We start from the raw sequence: 19,742 nt of genomic DNA on the forward strand, positions 1-19,742 counted from the left end.
GAGATGAAAGGATGACCAGCACCAAGATGGATGGACTCAGTTGTGGCGATAAGTGTACCCTTGGGAGTGCTGAAAAGTAGATTAGGGATAGATCATCATTGAGAAAAATCTATTTTATTATTGTGAGCCACCCAGAGTTGCTTAAAATGGACAGACTAAAAGTGACTTCATGGCACATAATCAATCAATCAATTTGTTTCAAAAATATCCTGAAGGGAGCTTCACACTTCCAGGGGAACATTACACTGACATTCATCAGGTATCCTGAACTGGGAATCTTGGTCATTAATAACATCTCTCCTATGCTGCTCAACTGAGCAGTGGTTAAAGAGCCATATACCCCTCCTCCTTTTTCTTTTTCCTCAAATACTTCACTGACTAAGCAGCAAGTGTGTGGGAGAAAGATCAAAGAAATGATGTGGATTAAACTTGTGCTCACCTCTCCTCTTCCTATTCACTGAGTAGTGAAAATATTACGCATGTATAGAAGTGTCCACAATACATACTGAACCATGGCTGGCAATAATCAGAAGCTATTTATCCAGAGATCTAGCAAAGATTCCACAGCAAAGACTGTGCTCATTTTAAAAAAAACCAACAACTAATAGATGCTCTTTTGATTTGGAAACAGGACATTGAACTATTCTTATATTTAATATATTTTTCCCAATTCAGCCAGAATTTATTCCACTTGTACACTTACCTTTCCAGGGCCATCGTATTTACAGACTGTGGAATCTATAGGGCAGTTACCAAAGTTTGTTTGGCAAGGATTTATTGGTACGCATACTTGGCCATCACCTTCATATCCATATTGGCACGTACAGTTATGATGATTGGGTCCAAGATACAGGCAATCAGCATGAGGATCACAAACCATTTTGGAGCATGGATTGATAGCTTTGGGAAAGAAATAATGATACAAACACAACAAAATAAGAGCTCACATAAGCACGTATTATGTCCATTGTTTTTATTTGACCAAATGTCATTGATCAGTATAATTGTACCATGATTACATTACACTTTACCATATTTGGCACTTGATCTGAAATATATGTTAAGTTACCACTGGATTCATTGACAGTGAAGGAAAAGGTCACTTATGCCACCAGAGCTGGCCTTGGATAGGTATATGGTTGAAAAAAAGAACAACAAAATACTCATATTCTGCCTAGTGATATAACTAGTCTTGTTTGCCACTAACATTCAAAATTTGGTGTTGGAGCATCTCTCCATTGTGGTGGGTAAAGTATGAAATGAATGAATAAATAAGCATATGAATGAATGAAGTCTTATTGAATATTTTGCATTGTTGGGAGCTTGAAAATCTTTATTCTAAGTACTGATATTAAACTAGTTCCACTCAATTAAAATAGAAAGCTGTTCTGGGCTGAATGTTACTTACGTTTACACTGTTTGCCATCACCTTCGTAATTGGGAAGGCACTTGCATTCCAGCTGGCTTTTGTCTCCATTTGATACAGAACATCTGGAATTTTCTGGGCACTGTAAGCCTTCACATTCTGGTATTGCTGGATAAAGAAAACCCAGTATTGCTATGCTAAGCTACAAGGCTAAGCAAACTAACACATCTCTTCAAGCATTAACTGTATTACAACTTCAACATTAGAAGACTACCTTTCCAAAAACTTCGTTGGACTTGACGGTAAGAGAAAAAGTACAAAAATACAAGTCATTCTTAATTTAGCTTTCTCCAACTTGGTTTCTTTATAAATGTGTATTAATTACCACAATTCCCAAAATTCTCTTTTAAATCCAGTGAATTGGATTTCAAACACAGCAGTGCTTGTTGAACCAAGAAGTCGGCGTAGCATCATACATTACTCTGACAAACCAAGCCAGACATTTATATCCTTGGAGCAGATATATTAAGGAACCCAAGATACTAAGTGACAAATAACAATTATGTTCACTTAATAGATAAAGATAAAGAACTAGGTAAACATAAAATATATACCTAAGAAGGAGCATAATAATTTTAATTCTGTTATTATTTCACTTATTCATCATCATTAGTATTTGAGATCAATATATATAAGATCAATATATTGCTTATGACCTAAAATATGTGCTAACATTTCCAGAGTTTGCTTATGTACATGGATAACTATGCATACCTGATGCTGCCTAAAAATAAAAATAAGGAAGGAAGGAATGGGAGAGTGGAGATGGAGAAGTAGAGAGGCTTTGATATTAGGAAAGGGCGTGCCAATAACCAGGACATAAGACAAAAGATGATTTTTATCAAAGTTAATCACAGGAAAAATTCTTTTCTGACCAGTGAGGTAGAAACACAAGTCCTAAACTTATTACATGGGATAAAATGCATTAGCAGCACTTCTCTTTATCTTTGAACCTAATCACTTTGCTTCTACAGTTGCTGCTACTGTTGAACTAGCAGCAGACGTTGTATGTAGAAAACTACAGCTCTGAACAGAGCTTTTAGAAGGGGACTTCTTTTCAACAGTTCATGATACATACATCATTTCTTGAATGGCTACTAACTCTATGATGAGTTCATTAACATGAGACTCATTAGCTGCCACGAATAAAAAGACGTGCCCATGTCCAAAAATGTGCTACTTACGTTGATCACAATGAAGACCTTTGTATCCAGACAGACACAGGCATTGTCCATCACCAGTTATCCCATTGTTGCATATTCCATGAATGCAGCTGCATACTAAGAGGAAGGAAGCCTTGAGTGGAGTCTGCAATATTTGAGCTGTACATTTTGTTCTATAGCTATTGGGGACGGAAGATACCTGAACCTACGAGTTATGATTTTCCCTGGAGTCTATTAAAATAACCCATATAGATATATGAACAAAACTTTCTTTTGCCTAAGCTTGACTTGAGTTTATTGATAGGTTAAAGAAGCTCCTGGGCCACATCTGATCCTAAGCTCTTATTTTGTTTTTTTCCTAAGCCTTCTTGCACATGTTACTAAATATTGGTGGCAATTTACTAAATGCTGATCATTTTCAATTGTGCCCCAGCACGAGTCCGAAAGCTTCGAAGACAAAGCCTCTGGTCCTGGTGACCAACTCAGATTGGAACCTGCAACATTATCCTGGGACACAGATATTCACCTTCATTCGTGATTTTATTTTTTTATTTAGGCACCATTCATTCATTCATTTATTTATTTAATGCTCAGCTTTCAGACAAGCTTAATGTATCTCAAATCGCAAATGGCCCAGCAAATACTTAACCTCTCCTCTATCCCATCTAGTTATGGGACATGATTACTGTACTTATCTTTTACCCCAATCCCTCCACACCTTCTTAAGTTAGTAGTCTCAAAAAGGTTGTCTATCACTCATTCATAGGTTTCAAGAAGGTCCATCATAGTAAGCCACATAATGCTATGATACATAATTGCTGCTTTACATCAAACCATTTATAAATCTGTATTGATTAATTGTTACAATTCCCCATTCCTCCAAGCATGGCCAATGTTTATTGATTGATTTTAGTGTATTGTATATTTTAACTCTTTGTAACCATCTAAGTATGTGAAATTGTTGGGGAGTTTTATAAATTGCAATGATAAATAACTATGCAACAAACTGCAGTTGGGGTTGCTAGAAAAATACCTAAGTACTTATAGAAATTACTTATGTAACTGTAAAGTTTTCTAGGGGTTTTCTTTTTGGTAATTAGGATATATTGTATGCAATGAGATAAGAAGAATCATGCCACTTTTCTTTTCTTATGTATACTTATTTCTCATTATTTCTGGTTTCTGACTGTAATAAAGTTTTGTGGTTGTTGCTGTTGTTGAATATTTTATCCTTAACCTGGACTACACATCTGTCAGGACCAAAACTGAGAATGACACATGGAAAGTCTTGTAAGCTGTTTCACACCTATAGATAAACTCTTGCCACGCTAAGGAGTCTACTATAGTATCTGCAACGACAATATACTCTATGAACTATTAAGGAGGGACTGTCTTCACCCTCCTTCTCTTGCATATTATATCTGGACTAAGTTTCCTTTTACTCCTCTGGAATGCATCCCCCTCTCTCCCTCCTAGGGATCCACCTCTTACTACAGAATAACAGAGTTGGAAGGGATTTTTCCTGCTTAGGCAGGAAACCCTAGACCACGGGTAGGCAACCTTGGCTCTTTAATGACTCGTGGACTTCAATGCTGGCTCAGGAATTCTGGGAGTTGATGTCCACGAGTCATAAAAGAGCCAAGGTTGCCTACCCCTGCCCTATACCATTTCAGACAAATGACTATCCAATCTCTTAAAAATTTCCAATGTTCGAGCATCCACAACTTCTGGAGGCAAGTTGTTCCACTGATCAATGTTCTATATTTCATCAAAATCTTCTTACTTTTAATGGCAGTCACAAAACTGGGTCTTATGTAGGAAGCATCCTCTTGGCTCTTCCCAGATTATTTGAGACAACTCCCCAAATTACCTTTAGCATTATAGGCTGAGATTTCTGGCAGTTTACTGCCTGGGAATTCTGTTGACTCTTGGTCTCCATGTTTCTCATATGCTTGTTAGAAGTAAATAACTGTAAGGTTAAACTACAGTATTGCCTAGGAAATATCTGTAGGAAATGCTTTCAGTCCATTCTCAGCACATCCTCAGCCACTTAGTTAATATGCTGATTACGGCTGTTTCCCTCAACACATAGAGCAGAAGCTATCTACAGGAAACGTTTCTCTATCAAAGCATCTCAGAAAAAGTTGGTTAAGCACAGAGCTACAGTGGTCAATTGTTGGAAACCTTTTCTGTGTAGTTAGAGAAAGAACTGAATGGGAAGGAAGGGCTGTGGTTCAGTGGTAGGGCATATACTTTACATACAAAAGATGCCAAGGTCAGTGCCTAGCATTTTTGTTTAGTTCAGCAGTAAATTAACCTTCTCCAACTTGAGGTCTGCTACATAAAGAGCTGCATTACTATAGAATAAGGAATGTGAGCATAAACCAATAGAACTATGCAACAGATTTTCAGAAAGATATTGTAAATGATTAATTAATATGTGTGCTTATCTGTTGCAATTTTAAACATTTTAATTGTTGCTGTAACTATCTTCTGTATTCATGCTTGTCGTGCTGATTTTATTTTGTATTGTACTGCACTGCATTTTTAATACAACTTCTTAAAGTATCTTTTATTAATTCTTTTAATTAATACATTTAACTCATTTTAAATTGTAAATGCACTCTTTAATAGCAAGTTACTTTGATATTTCTTTTAATAGGAAGTCATATAGAACTGTAATAAATAATAATTGTTAGATTTGGGGGAACCAGACCTTCTTGCTAAACTACGTCAAAGCAGGCTGAAATCTACTGTGGTGGCACAGTGATTAGAATGCAGTACTGCAGGCTACTTCTGCTGACTGCCAGCTGCCAGCAGTTTGGCAGTTCGATTCTCACCAGCTCAAGGTTGACTCAGCCTTCGAGCTTTCTAAGGTCTGTAAAATGAGAACCCAGATTGTTGACTCTGTAAACCGCTTAGAGGGGGCTATAAATCACTGAAGCAGGATATAAGTCTAAGTGCTGTTGCTATTCCTACTGATGATGATCTACTTGGAACATCTACTGTATGTGAATAGTAAATATTAAATGTAGCATACATGGAAGCTGTAGCTGAGCTAAGTATCAATTTAGAGAGAATTTTTGTTTCTAGATGTACTTCTCAGGAATTCTTTGGTTGTAAGAAAGAAGCCAAAGGCAATTTCATGAATATACTTCCACTCAGTTCTTCTAGGCTCTCAGCTGTGTAGGACTACAAATAGTTGTTCTTAGTTTTGGTTTCAATACCTGTGGTTTTACATATACATGCTGTGGACCCATTTGATATCATGGTGGTAAAATGTTTTGTTAATTTGGATTTTTAATTTCTTGCATCTGCAAATTGGTGGGTAGATCTTTGTTCATTTTCCAAACCTCATTATCATGGTTTTGTTAGGTCAGAAAGAAACTCATGAATATCAAAAGCTAATTTGTAGAAAGGTTTTGATAAATTAAAATGTTATATTTCATGAGAAATATTTGAGAGCCACGTTTAGATAAGAGGTACCACCTTATTCTGGATAATGTCCCATTTTTATACTGCAATCTTTTGTGTGGAAACAGTTGTGCCATTTTAATGTGAGATTTGATTATATTTTCTTTTCTTTTTTTTAAAGGGAACTGACACCAGATATACCTGCAGTACAGTTGGGTCCAAAAACATTGTCTTTTGCACACTTTTCACAGGCAGTTCCAGCAAATGCTTTCTGCAAAAAATAAGAAGAGATAGTTTTCTCCTTTGATTTAGTTTCACCCACAGGAATAGTTGACAGTCAGCTTATACGTATTTACTGGATATATCCTGGTTAAGTTGGAGCTCTGGTTTTTCATAATCATTGTATTTTTGGGCACAAAGATTCGTAGGAAAGTCAACTCTCTTTCTTTCCTCAGCAAAAGCAACTGAGTTTGTAGAGCTCAGTCTCTGACAGGTGCTGGCCTAGAAACAGGCAAACCCTGGTCCATCCTCACTCATAGAGGCTCACTAGATTATTTTTAGAACACGTGCTTTTCTCAGACCAATCTACTCACAGATTTGTTGTTATGGGGAAAATATGCCATAGATTCAAATAAATAAACAAATAAAAATATCCTATTAACCGCTATAGTTTATTCAACTGCAAACTACTTTGCCAAAGATGACAATCCAGATTTTTTAAAACAAATAAATAAAGTCCATTCTATATAATAAACACAACTCTACCTCATGAATCTATTGCTAAAAAAATATTATTGGGATCATGCCAATAGGTCACTTTGTGCATTACTATGGAGGAAACCTCCAGCCAACAACTAGAGACAATTGAAACGATTGCTTTGTTTTACAAAGCTAGCAGGTTACAGTGATGGCAAGAGGACTGAGTAAGTCCATGGAATGAAAAAAAACAGGAGGAATCTTGAATCTTTTCAGACTAAGTAATGCCTTTTCATTAAACTTTCATTAGCAGTAACTCATATCAGTCATGAAATCAGACAGGAGTAGAGCGCTAAAATTATATGGCTCTTACACAGAAAGTTGATCAAAGCCAATCTGAACATGTATATACATCAGTGATTCTCAGCCCGGGTTATTTTAAGGTGTATGGATCAACTTCCAGAATTCTCCAGCCAGCATACTGGGAATTGCTCCATACATCTTAAAATTGCCCAGATTGAGAAATACTGCTATACATTAATAGGTAAGCTCATTATAGAAAGAATTGCTTTATAACTAATAAGGATCCCATATAATATGAAGGGACAAATAGATATTATTTATGATGTGAAAATATTAGGATACATTTTTGGAACACAACATGCTTTAATATATGAGAGATGTCAAGGAACTAACCTGTGATACTAACAAGCTGACCCCTACTTTATTGAGGAAAGGAGGGACAGAAATAAGGAAACACAGCAGAATTTAACCTTGAATCTACTGTTTCCCCTTGAGGCAGGGGTTTTATAGGCATTTTAATCATAAATGAGGAACAAATTGGCATTTTAATAAGTTCATTCTTAAAGAAGTCTCCAGAGAAATATCACTAAACCATAAAAGCTATATTAACATATATAGAAAAGAATTATGTTAAAGGAATTCATCCTAACTTCTTATTTCAATTTTCCTTACTTATGTGCCAAAAAGTCAAGATGGCTTAGAGTTAGTTGTCCTTGAGAAGTGTTTCACGGTGAAAATAAAACTCCAACTAGATGGCCTATACAATTGTGGGTCAATGTAACCCATGCAATGAGTACAAGTACAAATTATTCATCATGTTTCTCTAAGAGGCAAACTGAAACAGGACCTACAACATTAAATCTTCATAACTTATGTCAAATATAAATTGGCAAAAGGATTTTGAGTCAAATCCACACTTAATACCTGTGTTTCCACAAAAATAAGACCCAGTCTTATTTATTTATTTATTTTTGCCTCCAAAAGAGGCATCAGGTCTTACTTTGGGGGGCATGTCTTACTCCCCTCTGGCACTGACAGCCCACCCAGCCGTCCCTCTTCTTCTTGGGACGAAGGAGCAGCTTCATGCTGCAGCTGCATTCCAGCCTGCATTTTGCAATCAGGTCTTTCTGGAAAGCCTCTGCAGACGAGTACCAAGCTATGGATTGAATCCATACCTCAGTCCTCAGTTGGAGGTCTCTTGCAGAACCGAGCTATGGATTAAATCTATAGCTCGATTCTCAGCTGCAGTGGCCTCCTTTGAAAGGCCTCTGACTGCGAAATTCAGGCCTGATTGCAGAAGACGCCGTAGAAGAAGTGGGCTGGCGAGGAGAGGCCTGGCTGCAAGGTAAGTAAGTGCGGGGCACGTGGGGCAGATCCACCCCCTCTGCCCTAGCTTGATTTTTAGATGTGCCTTGCCCCAAAACTAGGGCTTATTTTCGAGGTAGGGCTTATATTAGGCCCACCTTCCAAAATCAAGCTAGGGCTTATTTTTGGGGTAGGCCTTACTTTCAGGGAAACAGGTATTATGTAGACAATGTATTCCCTGTTCTTTGGTCAACTCTTTAAAACAATAAAATCTGGATTTTTATGTTAGTAAAAGAGATATGGTTAGCACATGCCTTTCATTTTCTTTAAAACTATCATGAATAAGCCCTTTTTAAAAAAAAACGTTAAATAATTACAAAAGATACACATACCTGACAAGTGCATGTTCCATTTCCCCAAATACTCTGAAAACAATGTCCTCTGTTATTGCAAGGTGACGATGATCCACCTGGACACTCTGAAAATGATCAGTAAACAAGATTTATTCATTATTAGACTTAGAGTTTAGGGCAGTGAATCCGTCATAACTGTTTAATTGCAATTTTGAAAGCAAATTCTATAGAAGAACAGTGTTTGCTAGTTAATCATATCACTAGTTTGTCTAAGTTCTTTTTAATTTGCCATCTATCATGACAAGATTATTTTAGCAAGGTGTAACCTTAGATTAATGGACAACTAGCTCTTGTTCTTTAGTCTATAAAAGCCATTATGATTTGACTGTTGCTTAATCCTATAGCTATTTTGGAACTGAACCCTAGCCTCTATCCAGATAATTTTATCCAAACATAAAAAAATGGAACAACTGAAAATAATAATTTGATATGGTATATGTTATTCCCTCAAAACCAACTATAATTTTGTATTCAGAATTAAATCCCATTGAGGCTGACCAGCATGTATTCTATATATATTTAAGTATAAATTATATAGCTTTAAGTTTATAACCTAACCAACAGGGATTTAAATTCAGAGATTAGGGTCTAAAACGTAAAACTCATGTAATATGACACATTTAATGCCTTTTTTAGTTAGCTTTCAGACTTAGTGCAAAATGTACAACTCCATTGCTGAAATTTAAACAATGTTAAGAGTAAACCAATTAAAATAAACTGAAATAAAAGCATAAATAGTCAACAAAGTAAATATTTCATTACAAGATTGGCCTTGAAATTAAAAGCAAAAGAAACACATTTCCAGTCCTCTGCAGGATCTGACTAACATCCAAGAAGAAATTCCTACAGAAATGACCGTAACTGAAAAGCTCTTATTTATTATTAATATCTTAATAGGTTGTTGATGGTGTGGCCTGTATTGGTGAAAGAATGCCAGTCCCTCAGATATGGGTCTAAACTAAACTATTTAAGTCACTGAAGGTGAAAACCAAGACTTTAAACTGTACTCAGAAACAAATACAAGAAGAACTGTTTGAAAGGATGCCAGTGCTAATGACACAAAAGCTATTAAAAGATCTAGATCAAATAATAGGATTGAACCCTTCTTAGTTCTTACAGACCTAATTTGATTCAACAAAATGATCAAGTATCTTTCTATCTGAAAATCAAATTTAAATTGCAACTGGAGTAGATTCAAATAATGAAAGCAAATAATTGAAAAAAGTTGGTTTTCTAAGAACTGCTGACAGTTATTTTCCACTTCCCTGTTGTCTCTTGTTTTGAAGCTACAACAGAAGCAATTCTTTATCAGTTTGTATTTTTGCATTATTACCCCATTATTCTACAATTGTTTCTTGGAAAACAAAGGATTTCCTTTTGTTGTTTTTTTTCTGTTTCACAGAATGCTAGACATTTCTCTGTAATGGTAAGAACAGAATCTTATGCATGCGGATGTAAGTGTGTGAAAATTGGAATACTACGTGGAATTAATTCCACTGCTTCCAAATAGGCCATGAATGCATGGGAGAAGTTCTGTACTATGAACAAGAGTGATTAATATAAAATATAAATATAAAACTTTGGAAAGTTTCTTTTTGTTCTTTTTTTCCTTTCGATTCACTCAGAGGCAACTTGTGGTCTTTACTTGCACAAAGTTTCTAATCCACCTTTTTATAATAACTGAAGCCACACCTAGCCCTTATTGCTAAAATCTAACATCATAGTTTTCAGTATTGTAAGAGAGAAAGCACATGTAAACAGTGATGCAACACCTAAGCCTGCCATATAACATTTAAAAAGGGGCTTTTCTCCCATATCTCGGGAAATTCCAAACAAAACATTTTCTATTTGCATTAACATGTATAATGATGGAGTATCATCCCTCCTATAGAACTGTGAGTTTTTCTTAAAAACATGACATATGGATTTAATCAATATAGTCAGAGATCCAAAACATTTCACACAGTTGAAGAGAAATGCAAAGTTGGCTTCTAACTCCATTGCATAGTCCTCAGTTATTAGGAGAAAGTATGTAATGAAGTAACGAGTTGCATTATTAAAACTCTGGGAATGTCAAGTGTGAACAACCAGACCCACATGTGTAGCTAGCTACTTTATTGTCCTATATCTATTTCACAGGAATCTCCCTAGTGTTCAGCCATCACCTGGGAAAAACATTTGGGGAGCGGGAAGTCAGACCTTGCCCTCTTGTATTTATTAATTAAAATAAATAAAATAAATAAAATGTAATGAGTCCAGTCTAATTCCACCTTCCGGCTGAGATGGTTGCTCTCCAACAGGGAATCCTATCTTCTTCTTCTTTTTTAAGTATGTTTTATTAATTTTTTAACATAATCACCTTAATATTCAGTAGACAGTGTATTGTCTGGGTTTACATTTAACAAACATTCACTAACAATTAAATTCTATAATCTATAATCCACATGATAACTTTACTTGATTTCCTCTTTTCCCCATATGTTCTCTTTTACCAGCCTTAAGTTAATACAATTTTTATTGTTTTAATAAATAATTAAATATAAAAGTTTTCTAATATTTCTACAAATAATAATCACATTAATATAATATTCCTTTTCTATCTAGTCATTCTGATTATATATCCTGTTTACAGTTCTTGTTTACATTCCCCCCCCCCAATGTTCTAAGCATTTTTACTGGTTAAGATTTTCTCAGAGTTAATTACATTTAATATATTTAAATCTATTTTTCTCATGTAAACCAACCCAATACTTTTACATTTCTTAAGGAATAAATAAGACTAAAAAGGGAAAGAATAAGAATAAGAATAAAATAAAAAGATAGTATGCTACTTAAAATCCCTATTTCCTATAAGCTAACACATATTTATTTCCATTTTTTTTCGTTCTTTTTTACCATAATTGAAAATGTATTTAATTTTGAGATATTCCATTTAATAAATCTAATCCTCTAATCTTTTAGCTCCTAGTCAAAACATTTTTAATCCATTTATAATTTTCTTAAAGTCAATCACCTTTAGATATCTAAAACATTTCCTTTATATAAGCCATTCCAACTCTTTTATATTGCTCAGATCCAAAAATAAAAGAAAAAGAAAGTACTATGTTACTTGAGGAACTCTTCCCTCTTAAAGTCAAATTCACATTCAAAATTTTTCTCTTTAACCATTCTCAAATAGGTGTTTCCTTTGTGAATATTCTCTCTCATAGGCCCCCCTCATCTATTTTCTTAATTTTCACTTTAGCCTTTTTCTTTTGCCCAATGTCTTTCTTAATCAATATGTTCTACTGAGTCAAAGAATCTTTCCATATTCTTATAGGTGTTACTGTAGATATAAAAAATAAGTCAAGTACAATATCTTTATTAGAGGCATTTGCCCACTCATTTTTGTTGAAAATCTTTTTCCTTCTTTTTCTCTCTGCCTCTCTTCTCACTTTTTGTCCCTCCAGTTCTAGTCTTTTCCCTGGCATCTCTGCAGTCCATTTTATCCAGTCTTTTTTCTTATCCTCAAGTTTATTTTGTGGTGTTGAAATATAGGTTGTCTTTTCCAAATCCAGTATTTCTTGTAAGTTTTTTTTCCCTTGGATTAAATCATACTTGTTTGTTTTGTATGCTTCCGCCTTTAAATCTCTATCCTCAGATTTGTATTCAGTTATCTGTTTTATCTGTTCCTTCTCTGATGTATTTTCCTGGAATTTTTTTTGTTGTAAAGTTGAATTGGAGATGAGTTGGTTTATATTTTCAAAGTTATTTTGGATTTCTTTGTGGTTTGAAATCATTGTTATTTGAATTAGTTGCAACATGTCATATGTCTCCTCTTGAAAATTATTTATTTTTTCTTGGTAAGTTCTTTCTATAAATCTCTGATTTTCCATGATGACTAAGAATCCAATTTCCACCCCCTCTGGAAATAGCTTTGAGGTCAGAGTTAAATAGATACTTATAATCCAGAGAGTTCAAAAAAGTTTTTTTTTTGTTCCCTAAAGTTTGTAAGTCTCACTTTATCTGCAGCCCAGATTGTTTTCTTTTTTGTCACAGCTGTTCTCTATTGTTAAAGCTTTGAAGGTCACAAGTAGAGATTAGTTTTTTTTCCAGATTTTTACCAAGTCTTGCATGAAAGCCATAGCTGTCATAGTCTTTAATTTGCCACTTCCGTTAGCAAAATGGTGCAGCAAAAGTCCCCTTCCTTCACTTTCAGAGGTTTTTTTGCTTCTTGGGAAATTTTTTTCCCCCCTTCAGGAAAGTTAATAGGTAGGATAGAGAAAATTGATGTTCTTACCCAGATTCAAGCACACAGTTTAGGATCAGCTTAAAATAGTGCTTTTGACTTTGGTTGCTTACAGCTTGGGCTAGACTCTGAAGTTAGGCTAGCCTTTCTCCTGTTGGTTTCTGGAAGGCTTCTCCTGGACCGATCGGGTCACCCACTGTCTCTCCGAGGTCCCCGGGACTTACTTCCTTCTTTGCTGTTTCTCTGGGGTGGCTTCTGGCCCATTTAGGATCCCCTAACAGGAAGAACCTCAGCCGGAGGGCACGGAGTCCTGAACCCCTTGATGCTGGGCTGCGTGCAGGATCGGAAGACGGGAATCCTATCTTCTTTTATACTCTGGTATAATCCAGGGATCTCTAAACTTGGCAACTTTAAGACTTGTGCACTTCAACTCCCAGAATTCCCCAGCTAGCGTAGAGAATTCTGAGAGTTGAAGTCCCCAAGTCTTAAAGTTGCCAAGTTTGGAGACCCCTGGTATAAATATTACTTTATGAATAAAATACTAGAAGTACTGGTGTGAAATAGGTTTGAAAATAGGTATGTATGTATGTATGTATTGCCAAAGAACTGTATTTTTCTAAATTGTCCTAATTTAAATTAATGAACTAGGAATTTCAGGATGTTCAAACAGAGCTGTTGGGTTAGGGTTAAGAATATTGCTATTGTTAGGAACTTTTCATAACATTATAACCTGAAATATCATGTAGTTCATGAATATTTTGACCACAGCTTCCCACAATTTCAAATAAGAGACTGCCCAACCCTCACAGGGAAGATTTAACTGCCCCCCCAAACAAATTTTTGCACCATTGTTTGCGAAATATTTTCAGATAAATCATGAATGTCCCTGTTAAGTAAAGCATATTGCACTAAAAGTTAAAAAACAGGAATTGATTTCTGAAAGCAAGAAAAAAACCCCAATAATTATTTGATATCACATGGATAAAGGTCTTTACCTAGGCAGTCTTGTCCCCAGTATCCTGAGCAACATTGTGGCTGCTGCAACTTTCGCATACAGGTATGCTGACAACCATTGAAAGAAAGAGATAAAGAGCTGACTTCATAGTGGTATCTATAAGACAAAGATTTAGACTTTTGTTAAGGTTCTTGATTTCCACTTGGGGAATATTTTCTTTTAATGGAAGAGCAACAGCATGGATAATATCTGCTGTATATAAGGAATGAATTTTGTCAAAAGAAATAAAATGGTTTTGTACAGGAGCCTGCTTCTGCCCACTTCATTATATACAAGTGAGAATTTGAGTATGTCAGGACAAACATAAAAATTGAATGCAGTGAAATTGGGTTATTTGTTTGTGCAGTGAAAAAAGACGTAAATTCCTATCCAATGTCTGCAGGAAAAAATCAGGGTCTCTCAGTAGAAGAGATGAGGGGACTGGCTGGCAACATTTGTCAGTAAATAAACAATAAGCTTGGTCTGTAAGTAATATCCACTGCATTCAGAGAAACAGCTGAAACTTCATATATACTTCCTTCCTATTGTACAAGTGGATGAACTGATGTTTACTTCAGTTTAATATGGTGGAGATAAGAGCATTTTTCTTCTTTTCTATTTAGTTTGTATTTTTTTTACTATTGTAATTAACAATACTTCCTTAACAGCAAAAAGAAAAGCAGCACAGAGGGAAGGATTAAATTAGAATTATTCTCCCCGATGCTCTATTATTTTCCTTGCAGAGCTTTCTCTCTCTGTTAAAATTATATCTTTTTCACCTCTAGGAGCATAATGTAATTTACACTGTAGGAAGCTTTATTTTATCCCCATAACAACCTTGTAAGGTTAGCTAGGCTGAAAAAGAGGGTGAAGGTTGAACTGAATATTTATTTATTTATTTAGATTTATATACCGCCCTTTCCCGAAGGACTCAGGGCGGTTTACAGGGCATTTAAAAGAAAATCAATACAAACCTTAAAACAAATTAAAAAAGATTAAATAAAACCCTGAGAAAAATAAAAACCCCAGTTAAAATTAAAATTAAAAAATTCTCAACCTGGGCCAGAGAGCTCGAAGAGCCAGGTCTTCAGGTCCCGGCGGAATGAACGGAGGTCCTAAGCTCCGCAGGCAGCTGGTTCCACAGGGCAGGCGCACCCACTGAGAAGGCCCTACCCCTGGGTGTTACCCGCTGGCAATCTTTAACCGGCGGCACCCTGAGAAGACCCTCCCTGTGGGAGCGCACTGGACGAAGGGAGCTTGATGCTGGCAGCAGGTGTTTCCTCAAATATGCCTCTCCCCAGGCCTCTAGTCTTTAACTATTCCACCCAACTGGTATTCATACTTTAAAAAATATATAATTTCTATTAAGAATTTTAATTTCAATAGTAAAAGATATACAAACAAAACTTAAACAGAAGTAAATAAAAAAGAAAGAAAAATGAAAAAGAAAAGAAGTATATAGTAAAGAAAAAATGTGAAGTGACTTGCAACTTTCATCACACGTATAAACAAATTCAATAACTCTTCACCTCCTATAAAATTACAAACAGATATCTCTTCATCTCATATACCATCTGTTATCTATAAGCAAATCCCTAAAACAGCAACTTTTCAATCATGATGTCAGCAAAAAGTTTATTAAAGGTTGACAGGACTTTGCAAAAAAAAAATCTTACTTGAACCTCCATTTATTTCTAACTGTTTTAATCAACCAAATATTGTAGGATTTGATTTCTCTTCAATCCTTGTCCTCACTTTCTTTCACACTTAGCCATCTAGTGTAACATTAAAAAAGTTTTAGAGTAGTAGAATCTATGCTGCCACACTTATTAGCAGAGATGTCAAATATGATCTCCAACCCACTTTATTTTGAGTTTAACCCTTCCTTACAATGGGATGGAGAGCTAATTATGATCTAGTATATCAGACTTCTTTACGGGACTTTCCCAAGAACTATTTTCACTTAATGAACATGACTAATATTTTCAATTGTAGCTTGGTCCTTCAATCAGCTTCAATAAAGCATTACCCAGATCTTGAACCTGACTACTTCCACAGCCTAACCAAATTTTCAGTACTTCATTTTCTTTCAAATACCTTAAAAGTGCAACTGTTTAGGACTTGACAACAACATATTCTTTGAAAAGGCTCTCACCCCACTTCAGCTCCCAGTTGCAAGTGGGGTAGGAGTCATCTCTCTGTGTTGAGGAGGCTTAGAAATATGGGGTTCCTGAATACCCAGAGGAATTCTTTGTGCATCTATAGAAGAAATGTCCAGATACATCCCACCATCTTCACCTCCACTCATCTATACCATATACTTCAAATAAACTCGTAGCTAGAAATATAGAATCTGCAGGTTTGTGTGTATGTACAGTATGTTTAAGGGGAGGGTCAATAGAACCTCTTTCTTTTCCTGCCAAATATATCCATAAATATATTGCAAGAACAGAGTTTAACCTGACCAGAAAAAAATAGCCCTTTAAGTAATTAACTTTCAGAGTAGAAAGTGCTTAACATAAATATTACCTGCATCCACGTCTCCCAGAGCCTTTGGTAACTTTGGTGTAACCTTCAGGACACCTGGCTTTATAATTAACAGAACAAGCTCCACATTTAGTTTTTATGGTAAAGATTATATCCTCATCACATCTCTGTCTTTCCTAGAGGACAGTGAGAAAGAGAGAGATAGGGAAATTAAAGAAACATTTTTGTAAGAGCACAACTGTGCTTTTAATAGCAGTTTGACATATCAATGTTCTATTTCATTTTATAGATGACTTCAGGGACAACAAGGAATACTGAATAAAAAGAAATAGTAAAGCAGCAATGGTCTACAACATTGTTCAAGTATGGGATGGAGTAAAGAAGGCTCTCATAAAGCCAGAAAAGAAGGCTCCATGTGCATATTCTGGGGGACACTGTTCCAGAAAGGTTGAACCAAAAAGATCCTGTCTGCATGCTTTCTAATCAGTTCTACTCTGATGCTGATCTCCGAGTATGATAATAGCCTAAAGAAACGTGCAAATGAAGCAACTCCAAATTAGCTAGAGTTTAAAGTTAATACCATATTGCATTGGTCCAAGAAATATAGCCACAGTTCATACAATTGGCCTTAGCCCTTAAATCAAGTTCTCATTTGTGTTTTACATAAACTGAAATTTTCATAGACTCTTCAAGGTCAACCCCAAGAATAGGACATTATGGCAATTTAGTTTGGGCACAACCACAGAATGTGCCATTGAAAAAGATTTATGTTCTTTAAATAGGGGAGACTATTTTGGGGGAGACTATTTTTCCTGGCAAAATTACCCCCAGAGGTTATTTCCTTTCTTTGAGACACACTTAAATGGGTCAACATGTTTTGTTGTATGACAACATCCTTTCTTGAATCATAGAACTAAAAGAGGCCAGTTAGGTCTTCAGCCTAAACCTCTTACTTAGAAACAGATTTTCTCAAGAGACAGAAAATATTTTTAACTGTTTCTGATTTTTTCCTGTAATTTTTCAGTTAGTTTTCTTATTGTTTAATTGGGCATAGGTATAAGATCAGGATATAATATCTGGGGATAAAATAAATAAATAAATATTTGTCTGAGAAAGGAAATGGTTTTTTGCATTGAATTCAATTTTTTTTTCTTCAGAGAAAAGTCCTCCAAGTCTCAGAAGGAGAAAATTCTTGAGCATAAAACTTTTCCGGAGACATCATAAACCAGTCTCATCCAACTTGGTTTACAAGCCCAACCCTTTACAGCTTTATTTGAAGTAAATTCTGTTTAAGAATATTTATTCTCAAGGGATAACTAAAATTATAAATTAACTAAACTATGTTTACAGAGAGAGTAATATAAATACTGATTTATAATTTATCTCTGATTTATCAGCCAGAAATTCCAAGCCTGAACTCTTGAATCATGCTCAAAATTCACCCCAAAGCCCTTGATGTATGACTACTTGGGGTAAAAAGTATGAATTTACACATAAGCTTCTGCCATCACCATAATATAAAATACTTCTTACCTGTTGAGCATTTTCCACAAGACTGACGGCGTTTGTCATCACCAAGGATAGGAATATTGCAAGTGGCAATTGCTTTCTCATGGTGAAGAAGAAATGGCTGTAAATGGACTCTATCACTGTGTTAATAGAACATCCCAAGATGCTGTTTTGCTCAGTTCTTCCACATCAGCAGATAGTGCCATTCAAACACACATTCCTTTTCTTCTTCTTCTCCTGCAGTGAGCAAAGAATAGAGACCACACAAAACCTGATACTGGACAGGAAAAGCTTACCCCAAAGGCATGGGATTGTGGAAAATGCTTACAGCAAGCCCAGTTAACACTTCCTAACTGGCATCCTGCCTTATTTCACTCTATCAACTCTCACCCAACAACTTCCCCCTCCCCAGTTTCTGCAGTTGTTGACAGCAAAGTTTCAAGGACAGAAGACCAAGTGTCAGTGACAGAGGATAACACTCTGGACACTTGTTTGGGAAAGTAGCTGTGACACAAAGTGTCACCCACAAATCTTTCTTAAATGGCAGTCAGAAGACCATTTGCCCTTGATTGAAGCTCTAAGTAACTGATGAGAAAATTTCCTGAGGTGGGAGAAATGTATTTATGCTTTGGTTAAATGTAGACAGTATTTCCCTTTCATGGATTACTGCCTTGTCGTGGTGAAGGGGCTTGCGTAATTCAATGAAGCTATGAGCTATGCCGTGCAGGGCCACCCAAGATGGAAAGGTCATAGCAGAGAGTTCTGACAAAACGTGATTCACTGGAGAAGGAAATGGCAACCCACTCCAGTATCTTTGCCATGAAAACCCTATGGACAGTACCAAACAGCAAAACGATATGACGCTGGAAGATGAGCCCCTCAGGTCGGAAAGCGTCCAGTATGCTACTGGGGAAGAGCAGAGGGCTAGTACTAGTAGCGCCAGAAAGAATGAAGCGACTGGGCCAAAGCCGAAAGTACGCTCAGCTGTGGATGTGTCTGGTGGTGAAAGGAAAGTCCGATGCTGTAAAGATTTTTTCTCCATAGGAACCTGGAATGTAAGATCCATGAATCAAGGCAAGCTGGATGTGGTCAAACAAGAGATGACAAGACTAAACATCGACATCTTAGGTATCAGCGAACTAAAATGGACAGGAATGGGTGAATTTAATTCAGATGACCATCAGGTATACTACTGCAGGCAAGAATCCCTCAGAAGAAATGGAGTAGCCTTCATAGTCAATAAAAGAGTAGGAAAAGCAATACTGGGATACAATCCTCAAAATGACAGAATGATCTCAGTTTGAATCCAAGGTAAACCATACCCCAACCACCAGTGCAAAAGAGGATGAAATTGACTAACACCATATGCCTAACAAAGAGAATATGATGGTCATAGCAAACACTCTTTTCCAACAACCCAAGAGACGGCTCTACACATGGACATCACCAGACGGTCAACACAGAAATCAGATTGACTATATGCTCTGCAGCCAAAGATGGAGAAGCTCTATACAGTCAGTAAAAACAAGACCAGGAGCTGACTGTGGCTCAGACCATGAGCTTCTCATTGCAAAGTTTAGGCTTAAACTGAAGAAAGTAGGGAAAAGCACTAGGCCACTCAGGTATGAATTAAATCATATCCCTGTTGAATATACAGTAGAGGTGACAAATAGATTTAAGGAATTAGATCTGATAGACAGAGTGCCTGAAGAACTATGGACAGAGGTTCACAACATTGTACAACAGGTAGCAACCAAAACCATCCCAAAGAAAAAGAAATGCAAGAAAGCAAAATGGCTGTCTG

General features: G+C 36.1%; 1 protein-coding gene across 1 annotated transcript in view; it reads right to left on the reverse strand.

Moving 5' to 3' along the window:
• STAB2 (stabilin 2) overlaps positions 1–18,043 on the reverse strand; it is a gene marked incomplete at its 5' end in the record, with an annotated part of 101,173 nt that extends 83,130 nt beyond the window's left edge. The window contains 8 exons of the mRNA XM_081330651.1: positions 704–900; positions 1,409–1,534; positions 2,611–2,706; positions 6,205–6,274; positions 8,700–8,785; positions 13,944–14,059; positions 16,472–16,605; positions 17,963–18,043. Of these exons, the coding sequence (XP_081186777.1) occupies positions 704–900; positions 1,409–1,534; positions 2,611–2,706; positions 6,205–6,274; positions 8,700–8,785; positions 13,944–14,059; positions 16,472–16,605; positions 17,963–18,043 (906 nt within the window). The remainder of the gene's footprint in view (positions 1–703; positions 901–1,408; positions 1,535–2,610; positions 2,707–6,204; positions 6,275–8,699; positions 8,786–13,943; positions 14,060–16,471; positions 16,606–17,962) is intronic.
• Positions 18,044–19,742: the final 1,699 nt, after the last annotated feature.

This window comes from Vipera berus (genome assembly GCF_964194415.1).
Source record: "Vipera berus genome assembly, chromosome: 6".
NCBI classification, from domain to species: Eukaryota; Metazoa; Chordata; class Lepidosauria; order Squamata; family Viperidae; genus Vipera; species Vipera berus.